Below are 11,263 nucleotides of genomic sequence, written 5' to 3' on the forward strand. Positions count from 1 at the left end.
TTGTTGTGCTTGGTGTGTGTCTTATATAAAAAGTGCCAAAGACAAATTTCCATTTTATGTAAATCTAATGGACATTTTAGTAATCTGGATCTGAATTTGTGCTGCTAAGGTAAGTCGTCTTTAAGTAAAACTATGAATGCATTTTTTTTTACTAAGTCCTATTTTTACGTTCTCATTTGGTTACTTCTACATAAATAAAATTCCTCAATACATCATCCACCACTGAATATAATATAGTATAATATAACATAACATCATGCTTTGACATAAATATGAGTATTTGTACTTTTGATACTTTACGTTTTGCTGTTAATAGTTGACATGTGAGTAAATTTCAGAATAAAATACAACAGCACAGAATAGAAGGTGCTCAATGTTTCTAGAAAGGTTCCATCAGAGCTCTGACACTACTTCCGGTTCATAAATTTTTCTCAAAAAGTCGCAGTAGCTGAAATATTTTCCGCGATACAAGGTAAAGTTCTACTGTTTCAAATTGTTTATTGTATACTTAAAATTTGGAGTAATTCTGAGTGTCGAAATAAGAAAGAGGATGCGTTTTAAACTTTGTCTTGCCGTAAAACCGGAAGTTGATACTGCTGTTAATTACGTGCGCTCTAACAACAACAGACTGGCTGCTGATGGAAAGAGGAGAAGCTGCAGGATTATTACTTCACTACTTAAGTAAAGGCTGAACATTACAACAGTTATCAAAGCAACAGCAGTGTCTCGTGTGAGTGTTGTCTCTCCTAAATGTAAGAACCGTGTAACTACACTTATTTTGTACAGCAGTTTGTGAGTCAGCGTTGAGCTAGCCTGTCAAGCTATCAAACTAGAGACAACTGTATCGAGATAGTTCACGTATCTCGCTCGTTCCATAGACTGTCATGAGTTGTCCAAGTCATAGATAGCTTGTGTGGTTGTTAGAAAATCGCCAGTGCTCGCTGGGTTGGTCGTGTGTCCAAGTATGAGCGCATCATCTGGGGACAGAGAACCTGGGGTCCTCCAGGATAACGCCAAGGAAGACAGCAGTGGCCCTCCATGCGCAGGAGAGAGCAGCAAACACGTGAGTAACGAATGTTAGACTAGAAATGTTTATGCAGAAGCACCAGAATCACGGTAACTCACTTTACTTTGTCGCCCTAAAGGACTCCGTATGCACGGGCAGCAGTGAGATAAAGAGCCGTGCCGTGGTCAAGTACTGTGCCGCCCCACCTCCTACCAGCTATGCGCTGCTGCAGGAGAAGACGGACCTGAAGCTGCCTCCTGCCAACTGGCTGAGGGAAAACCCCCAGCTGGGCAGCGCTGGCACCACCGTATTAGGGTCCAGCAGCAAGAGCAAGCCCTTTTCCAGGTATAACATCGTGACTACAACTGGTATTTATTAGTCTAGTCTAGTGTGAAACTGTGCTGGTCTCTGCAGAGCAGTTCAGCACTGTCTCTTTAACCAGTAGGCCCTACTTTCCTCACCCATAGTGACAGGACCAATCATATAAACACCAAAACAATCTCTCACAGTACAGAAGACGCATGTATCACCAATGTATAATCTGCAAAATGGTGTTAATTAGTTGACAATTGTAGGGAGTGTACTAGACCTCACATAACATACTGAGTGCTGCATTTTCCAGTCTACAGTCATGCCTACATGTTGGGAATTCAATATGTATTGTAACATTAAACACATTTTAGTGAGCACAGTCATGTATTTATGAAGGCTTTAACTGTACTAACCTAGCTCACACTAATGCTGTCTAACACAACAGCCCTGCAATGAATACAATTTCTGTAATGTTGTGTTTGTGTTGAAACTGTTTTAGATGGACAGCTCTTGGTGCTGTTGAATTGTATTGCATTATACTGCGAGGTATTTCTAATATTTTGTCCACCCCATGTATATTAATAAGGGTGACCTAAATATTATACAGACGTCTTGTTGGGTTGGTGTTTTAAGATGCGACTGTGACTGATCACACATTGAGTTAGAAAGTTAACTGTTATTGTTTGGGTTGGATAAAGGGCTTGTGAATATGTTTTGCAGATAAAAGTCAAAGTTTGTGTTCGAGGCTGAGAGAATCATACTCTGCTTTATTGTGGAACCTGGAAGTGAATACGATCCTTTCTCTTCTTTTGCAGTTTTGGGATGGCTTATGAATTCATTGATTGCATCGGAGACGACGTCGACGTGGTGTCAGACTCGGAGGTTTGCGGAGCTCTTACAAAAGCTCACATTTCTTTGTTTGTTTGTGAAAACCTGCTCGTACACCTTGGGGGTATAACATTGTTTCCTGTTACATTCAGAACATCAAGAAGCTTTTGAAGATTCCCTACAGCAAGTCCCACGTCAGTATGGCTGTTCACCGCGTGGGGAGGACGTTGCTTTTGGATGAGCTGGACATTCAAGAGCTCTTCATGCGATCCTCTCAGGTACTGCAGGGACCCCAGACCTTTTTCCTTATGACAGTATCTTTTAAGTGTGGGGTTTAAGTCCCTGTCGTGTGTGTGTGTGTGTGTGTGTGTGTGTGTGTGTGTGTGTGTGTGTGTGTGTGTGTGTTGTAGACAGGAGATTGGACATGGCTAAAAGAGTTTTACCAGCGACTAATAGATCAGAAGTGGCAGAGGAAAAAGAAGAGTAAAGAGCACTGGTATCAGAAAGCCATCCTGTCAAAGTTCCTTTACTACAGGTGAGTACAAAATAAACGAGTGGCGTTTACAATGGGAATTTTAAGGTGCGTCTTTCCCACTCTTATCCAATAACAACTGCCGTGTTTGCAGTATCAATGGTGATGGGGCTGCAGAGCCTGTACCAGACAACCCGAATGACGGGGAGGAGCAGAGTGAGGCAGAGGAGTACAGTTCTTCATGGCCCACCGCCTTCACCAGCGCAGCGTCCGATACCGAAGAATCAGATGCTCCCAAGCAGGTACGGCGTTTTAGCTGTTTGACAGATATTTAGCAGTCTCCAGTGCAGCAATGTTACTTAAGAAATTATGTGAATTTCTTCTTTGATTAGGAATCAAACCTGTGTTGCTGTAGCCAATCAAAACTTTTAGTAAGAAGTGGGATTAAATGTTTTAGAAAGTGAGTGTTTTTAGATACTGACAGTACTGCGACTATTAAACGTGCAGGGCAGTGTTTCTATGGACAGCCAGTTTGCTCTGGGCCAGGTGACTTCTGTACCCAAAGAGCAAAACCTCCAGATGCTCTTCGACGAAGGGGAGAACAGCCAGGTAATACAACCTCTTACCCCTCCTTCATGGTTTACCTCTACAGTTTGGTAGCTTATGGCTAATATCTGCGTACACTTTTGACGTCACGCTTGACAGGGCTTAAGAAACGACTTTGTGCGAAACATAATGTGGACGTTTGAAGACATCCACATGTTGGTTGGGTCCAACATGCCTATTTTCGGAGGTGGCCGCTATCCTGCCGTCAGTCTGAGACTCAGGTTTGAATTTTAAACCATTTGTTTCTATTAAGGATCTGAAATTACAACTCATTTAGAGAGTAAATGATAAGAATGTGATAAGAATTGCATTGCACTTCTTTTGGGGTCTTATGTTAGATGTCAGCAAATTAATCTGTGCATGTTTTTGGTTTAATTTTGGATGCTGCAACCTCATCAGAATGGCACTTTGGTTTCCACTACATTATTCCTGTTTAATCTAACATGAACCTTTCTAACTGTTCTTCAGGGACAACAATAAACCAATCAACATCCTCACAGGTATCGACTACTGGCTCGACAATCTGATGTGTAACGTCCCAGAGCTTGTCATGTGCTTTCACGTCAATGGCATTGTTCAGGTAAATTACTGTTTGCTGTAGTCCAGTATTGCAAGTATTATTATTATTATTATTATTATTGGTTTATTGATTTCCATAGTTAAGCTTCACAGTAGAAGCAGAATACAGACATAAAGGCAGAACTATAAGCTGAGTTTTCTATGGTAGTCATTTTTAATGGCATTACATTGTTTTTAATAACTGAAATAAAATTATGTTTTTTTTGCAGAAATATGAGATGATAAAAACAGAGGACATCCCTCATCTGGAGAATTCAAATTTCTCCACAAGGGTGGTAAAAGACATCGCCCAAAATATCCTCTCCTTCCTCAAGTCCAACTGCACCAAAGAGGGTCACACCTACTGGCTCTTCAAAGGTGGGAGATGAGTGAACAGGAAGTCTTCAGTCTGTACTTATTGTGACGTTTTCTAACGTTATTTCTTGAATCCACAGCTAGTGGGAGTGACATTGTGAAGCTTTATGATCTTACTACTCTGTGTGAGGAGGCAGAAGAGGAGAAATGTCAGAATCCCTTCACTCTCCCTGTGGCAGTGTTACTATACAGGTACGTCTCAGGAAGAGCTCTAACTGGCCATTTTCACGTTGTTTGTACAGATAGTTTGCAAATGAGTTTTAAATAACAATAAAAGTGTGCAAAATGTAATGAGTTCTATTTTCTGTTTTTGGTTGCAGAGTTGCCAGCAACTTGATGCTGAAGGCGAGGCAAAACAGAAAGCACTACGGCACAATCAGAACTCTGCTCTTAAACTGCGTCAAACTTCTGGATGAGGAGAGACACCCCCAGGTAAGCAAGGATATAAGAATACTATATTTAGACATCGGGAAAGTAAAAAGTAAAACCAGTTGACTTCATCTGAGAATGCCATAGTTGAGATTTGATTGAACCTGACTCCAGTCCTGATGTCCTCCATCTCCTCGTCTGTTCAGATCATCGCCTCCGCCCACTACATGCTGTCAGAGCTGTTCCAGCTCGACGAGCCTCCGGAAGAAGATGAAGGGGAGTCGCTCCGGGCCGGTGGATCAGAGGACAGCTACAGCGATGAAGACAGGGAGGAAGAGGAGGAGCTGACGGAGGACAGCGATGAGAACGGCTCCTACGGCTCCTGCTCCAGCCCACAGGACGATAGCAAAGCTGTGGCTGTGATCCGCTCTGTGGGGGAGCTGTCGGTCCCGGAGAAGTACAAATCCACTCACCAGATCAGAGTGAGCGCCCCTCCAAATGTTTTACACAGACCTGAGGGGACCGTGTGGAATACACAGATAAATATGTTGTATGCAAACACCAAAACATAACCTTCCCTTTTGTTTTTATCCCTGCAGCCGAGCGGTGTCTTCCCTGTTTCTCAAGACAAGGAGGAGAGATGCAGACACGTCCTGAGCTATGTGCTAAAGGTGAGTCTCCGCATAATGTTTATGTTTAGGGTACATACAATGCTAATAATGTGACGTGTCCCAAGACATGTGTCAGCCACTGTGTTGATAACTGTAACACACTACACAGGGGCTGAAGGCAGTGGACGGCACCATCAAGAAGGAGAGCGATCTCCCAGCTGCAGACCCCAACACCCCCATTCCTCTTAAATACGAGGACAGAAGTGCAATCGGAGCCTGCGCTGCTGAGCAAGGCATCTCTCTCCTTCTGGAAAGGGGTCAGTCCACAGTCCACAATCAGAAGCTCCCGACTCGCTCCGGGATGATTCCCGGCTCGTGGCAGCACCGCATGAAGCTGCAGCTCTTCCTCAAAGCGTCCAAGGCCTACTACGTCCTGTCTGACGCAGCCACCAACCTGCTGAAGTACGGGCGGGCCCTGCGCTACATCAAGCTATCTCTGCAGTGTTATGGTGAGTTTATCTAGTCCTGGAATACACCAATTAGGATAGTTATTGCTTTTCAGAAAGACTGCTGCTGAAAAGAGTGTCATTTCTACCAGCCAAAATTACCAGTGCAGATTATAAACAGCCACTTTAATATTTTATGATCCATATGATAAGTTATCTCTCCCCTTCCTTCCTCTTCTACCATTCCCTCCAGATGCCTATTGTTCTGTGAGTGGCACACTGCACTCCCACGTGCTGCAGTTTCACAGCCAGTGCCTGTCTCTGTGTGGGGACATCCAGCTGATGTTGGCCCAGAATGCCAACAACAGAGCAGCTTACCTGGAGGAGTACAGCTACCAGACCAAAGAGGACCAGGAGATCCTGCACAGCCTGCACAGAGAGAGCAGCTGCCAGGGTCAGTCGCTAAAGAGACGCACACAATGGTCCACTTTGTTGCTTGATGTATTGAAATTAGGGGTGTTAGCAAACACTTATCCACAACAGGTGTCTTCTTATCCTTTTCAGTTCTACCAATGTCATTCACAATAACATTTCAGTGCTTGTTTCTTGTCTTATCACGTCTTCATTTATTTATCAATGCCTGTACTCTCTATCCACCAGCCTTCAACATGGCAACAGACCTGGCCATGGACCCGGAGTACCAGCTGTTTGTGAGCAGTAAGTGCTACGAGGCGGCGTATGAACTGGTGATCTCAGAGGCTTTGAAAGATCAGATGGCTCAGGTGCTCAAAAGGTTGGGAAACATCCGCAACGAGATGGGAGTCTACTATATGAACCAGGCTGCAGCCATGCAGACTGAGAAAGAAGGTGTGTTGGATTAGTAGACAACAGATCAACCAATATGTGTACAGAAAACAGTACAATTACAGTTATTCCTTTGAATTTATAATGTCATTTACAGAATTTCTGTATTTAAGAAATTAAGATACTTTGCACTTTTAAGATACCACCAAATAATTTCTTCCAACCTGGATCAAATGGAGAAAAAATAAATTCATGCAAACATATTGCTCCATTGCCCATGTTGCTGTTTCTAACTTTCCTTTGCCCCTCCCCCCTCCCCATCTAGTGAAGAAGTCTGTGTCCATAGCAGAGCAGGAGATGTGGAAAAAGAGTTTTGCATTCTTTGAGAAAGGCATGAAGGACTTTGAAGCCATTGGGGACAGCACCAACACAGCCTTGCTGCTGTGTAATACCGGCCGGCTGATGAGGATCTGCGCTCAGGCCCACTGTGCCGTGTCTGCCGACCAGAGCCGAGGGGAGTTCTCGCCTGAAGAGGCCCTCTACTACAACAAGGTGCACTATCAATCCTTTAACTCTGGATCCAGCAGTCACACTTGATGGAAAATGATCAGCTTTTTTTTTTGCAACGATCTTATATCTCTCTACATCTTAACCCTTCCCTAGTACGCTTTTGATTATATTTATTGTTTCGCCCCAGGCCATAGACTACTACTCGAGGGCTATGAAGTCACTGGCGAGCCGAGAGAACCACCCCGCGGTGTGGGACAGCGTGAACTGGGAGCTGTCCACTACCTATTTCACCCTGGCTACACTGCTGCAGGACTACGCCCCGCTGTCCAGGAAGGCCCAGGAGCAGGTCCGTTTGTTTCACAAATATTCAGAATTAAGTTAAAGTCACAGACATTTTTATTGTCTTGCGACTGAATGATCATTGATGCCAAAAAGGCAATCGTTGTGACTTTAAATGGGTGCATTACCAGTTGTTTTTTACACCAGTAATGCCAAGACATGCGATCAAACATTCCGTTGTTTCCCCAGATTGAGCGGGAGGTGACTGAAGCGATGATGAAGTCCCTGAAGTACTGCGACCTGCAGACCGAGTCGGCTCGTCAGCCGCTCTACCAGTACAGAGCTGCCACCATCCACCACCGCCTGGCCTCCATGTACCACAGCTGCTTCCGCAACCAGGTGTGAAACCATGCAAAAAATAATTCAAGAATGTAAAGCTTCACTCTGACTAGAATAGGATTACTGGAGATTTGGGATGCTATAGCTACTTGTAGCAGTATAATACACACAGAAGGATGTCTGTGTTTCATGCTCCAATTGTGTGACAGGTGGGGGATGAACACTTGAGGAAGCAGCATCGCAGCCTGGCAGAGCTTCACTACAGCAAGGCGGTCTGTCTGTTCCTCAGCCTCAAAGATGCTCCCTGTGAGCTGCTCCGCACGCTCCTGGAGAGGGTGGCCTTTGCCGAGTTCACCATGGCGGGTGAGTGACTGTGGCCTGCAGTCGTGTTTTGGTTTTGTCAAGAGAAATGGCGTTCCCACCCACAGCCTCCAGAGTGACGTTTCATATTGTGCTTCCACAGGTCAGAGCAGCAATGCAGCCAAGCTGAAGAGCCTGACCGGAGCAGTGGAGATCATGGCAGAAACTCGCTGTGCTTTCCAGCTGATTCACAAAGAGCTGCTGGAGGAGCAGATAGAGGTACAGATGGTAAGGATGCTTTCATTACATTACATTACAGTCATTTAGCAGACGCTTTTATCCAAAGCGACTTACAATAAGTGCATTCAACATTGGTATTCAAAAGAACTGCTAGTCACCAGAAGTCATAAGTGCATTTCCTTTTCCAAACAAGCATCTAAGAGCATGAAGCAGAGCATAACTCAGAGCCAAAGTACAGTGCAGAAACAAGAAAAACAGTTAGTGCTATAAGTAATACAAATACAATAAGTGCAACAAGCTAGTATGAATACAATAAGTGCTAAGTGGAAGGCTCAGGGTAGCACTTCCTGAAGAGGTGGGTTTTCAGCCTGCGCCGAAAGATGGGCAGCGACTCCGCTGTCCTGACGTCAGTGGGAAGTTCATTCCACCACTGTGGGGCCAGGACAGAAAACAGCCGTGACCGGGTCGATCGGCTGCCAGGACCTCTGAGCGACGGGGCAACCAATCGCCCCGAGGCAGCAGAGCGAAGTGGTCGGGCGGGGGTGTAAGGCTTGACCATGGCCTGGAGATAGGAAGGAGCTGCTCCTTTCACTGCCCTGTAGGCTAGCACCAGAGTCTTAAACTGGATGCGAGCTCTTACAGGTAGCCAGTGTAGAGAACGGAGAAAGGAAGTTGTGTGGGAGAACTTAGGGCGATTGAACACCAGGCGAGCTGCAGCTTTCTGGACAAGCTCCAGAGGTCTGATGGCCGTCGCCGGGGCTCCGGCGAGTAGAGATTTGCAGTAGTCCAGGCGGGAGATGACAAGAGCCTGAATGAGAACCTGCACCGTCTCGTCAGTCAGGAAGGGACGAATCCTCCTGATGTTGTAGAGCAGGAATCTGCAGGAGCGTGTAACGGATGAAATGTTTGCCGAGAATGACAGTTGTTCATCCAGGGTCACACCCAGGTTCCTCGCAGTCCGAGTTGGCGTCACCACGGTATCATCAATGGTGATGGACAAGTCCCGGTGCGGGCAACCCTTCCCCGGGAGGAACAGTAGCTCGGTTTTGTCTAGGTTGAGCTTGAGGTGGTGTGTCGTCATCCACTTCGATGACGACACACCACCTCATCTTTTCCTTTCATGTCTTGTGCTGTAGTTGAGTGAACCAGACGCAGCTGAATCAGCAGAGTCTCCTAATGTGGTCGGTGGCTCCGCCTCCGGACTGAACCTCCAGGAAGTGATGAAGTTAATTGGGGTGTTTGAGCCGAGTTTCTCCTTCCTGCTGCTGCAGCTGATCAAACTGATGACGACCATGAAACGGAAACCAAGGTGAGCAAGAACAGTAGAGCGTTATGGTATGTGTAATATCCTTTTAACTGTCACACTGCTCACTCCTGACCAACCCTTTTGTGTTTAATACAGCAATAAGGATGAGGAGCAGTTGAAAACCTATAGGACTGTGTATTCCAAGCTGCTGCGAGCTGAGAAAAACGCACCTCTCCTCAGCCGCGTCGAGCTCCACATAGAGCTGCTGCAGCAGCTGACCCCACAAACAGGAAGTGACAACACGCATTCATGATGACGTAAACGCAGCAAGACGCTCAAGACCTTAACTCCAAGACCTTAAGACTTAACAACTGTCTTCTCAGAAACGCTGTGACGGAAAACGATTTGTAGACACCATTGTTAACAGGCACATGCTCAGGCAACACCGCCTTACTATGAATTACAGTTTGAAAGCTAATTTCACCTCCTGCGCCTTTTTAAAATTGAGCTCATCTTTTTCTAACATTTGCATTTTGAATTGTACATTTTTGTGAAAAGAGTTGTAAATTCAGAAGATATTATTTAATTTTATGGGTCACATGTAAAGCTCCTATGCGTAGGATTTGTTGTTGACTGTACCAAACATCACCTGGATTGTCTCATTTTTCTACAAAACTAAAACATACGGTATAAGATTTCGAAGACGGTATATTCGATTAATCTGAATATAATTGGTGTTTTTGATATTCAATAATACCAGTAATGCTGTGAATATAATAGATTAAAGTGCGATTGATGGCTGACAAGTAGATCAAAAGAGTTACGTCCTTTTCCAAAAAAAGTGTGCAATTGTTTGGCAACATTTAATGCAAGCTCAGATTCTAGTTTGTCCACATGGCTGTATGTATAAATATAAGTTTATATCGGCATGGTTTGCTGTGACATGAAAATAAAGTTTTTTAAATTTGATGTGCCGTATTGCTGTTATGTACTTTCTCCTAAAGCAAAAATGCTAATGTGCCCTTGTGTTAATAGGGCACATATCTGACTAGCTTTTAGTTTAGGTAAACATATCTTTGGATAATGAATGTACATTATGATCTAACATATTGGGACTGTTATTTCAGTTTATTTATCCTGACATTTAAACATCTACTAATCTCAAAACATATTGTGCACAGCTGGTTCGCCTCGAATAGACAGTTTGTAAAAGACTTTAAGTGGGTCAGGCGACACTGTACCCTGTGGGTTCTGGCACTGGTTCTTGGTCACTGCTCAGCCCGGGTCACTGGAGAGGGGGAATGATGTTTTCAATGCTGTGTCAGTGAATTAGGTCACCTCACTGTTACTGAACTGTATCCACACCAGATGGAGCTGCAGGTGGGCCCACACTGTGCCTGCACCTCATTAATCAGACTGGACCCTCAGTGCTGTGGGTAAAGGTAAGCTGTGAGACGCAGCCACAGAATCATTAAACAGTTTGAACGGGACTGTGATCCTAAATAATAAACCTCGCTTGAGTGGAATGCAATTTGACATTTTAAAGAATGAGAAATGATCCTTAAAGGAACAGTGTGTGGCATTTAGGGGATCTATTGGCAGAAGTTTGCTTCGAATGAGCCGTTTCTATCTACATACAGAGTGTCCTCTTCAAGAAACCACGTTTCTACAGTAGCCCAGAATGGACAAACCAAACACTGGTTCTACACTGTAGTTCTCTGACACGCTTGGCACATGGGATACGTTTTAGTTGTAATCTGCAACCTCACCTCAAGATGCCGCCAAATCCTTCACACTGTTCATTTAACGATTTAGGGACCAGATTTTTCTGATGAATAGGTGGATAAATAAATATAAGTAACCGGGCACTGAAAATCAAGATGAGAACAACAATTATTGTTTTCATTTCATATATTAGTGCACTTTGTAAAACTATTAAACAACATGGTATTGTGACAAAAA

The 11,263-nt window shown here is 44.5% G+C and overlaps 1 protein-coding gene across 2 annotated transcripts; it reads left to right on the forward strand.

The window, feature by feature from the left end:
• Nucleotides 1–624: 624 nt before the first annotated feature.
• edrf1 (erythroid differentiation regulatory factor 1) lies at nt 625–10,270 on the forward strand. 2 transcript variants are annotated; one of them, XM_068720722.1, is made up of 25 exons: nt 625–752; nt 925–1,063; nt 1,146–1,351; nt 2,134–2,200; nt 2,299–2,424; nt 2,557–2,681; nt 2,773–2,920; nt 3,126–3,227; nt 3,324–3,445; nt 3,693–3,804; nt 4,013–4,160; nt 4,238–4,349; nt 4,478–4,589; nt 4,733–5,008; nt 5,126–5,197; nt 5,307–5,646; nt 5,837–6,037; nt 6,244–6,450; nt 6,713–6,939; nt 7,085–7,243; nt 7,426–7,575; nt 7,725–7,878; nt 7,979–8,103; nt 9,192–9,364; nt 9,458–10,270. In XM_068720722.1, exons 2-25 carry the CDS (start codon nt 965–967, stop codon nt 9,612–9,614), a joined length of 3,720 nt encoding a protein of 1,239 aa, XP_068576823.1. In that variant the 5' UTR covers nt 625–752; nt 925–964; the 3' UTR covers nt 9,615–10,270. The 2 variants fall into 2 exon arrangements, with proteins under 2 accessions (XP_068576823.1, XP_068576831.1); XM_068720730.1 differs by having other exon boundaries at nt 625–730.
• The last annotated feature ends 993 nt before the right edge of the window (nt 10,271–11,263 follow it).

The sequence above is a fragment of the Cebidichthys violaceus genome, unplaced genomic scaffold (assembly GCF_023349555.1).
Source record: "Cebidichthys violaceus isolate CVI_PGR_0920_01 unplaced genomic scaffold, fCebVio1.0.p SCAF_10, whole genome shotgun sequence".
NCBI classification, from domain to species: Eukaryota; Metazoa; Chordata; class Actinopteri; order Perciformes; family Stichaeidae; genus Cebidichthys; species Cebidichthys violaceus.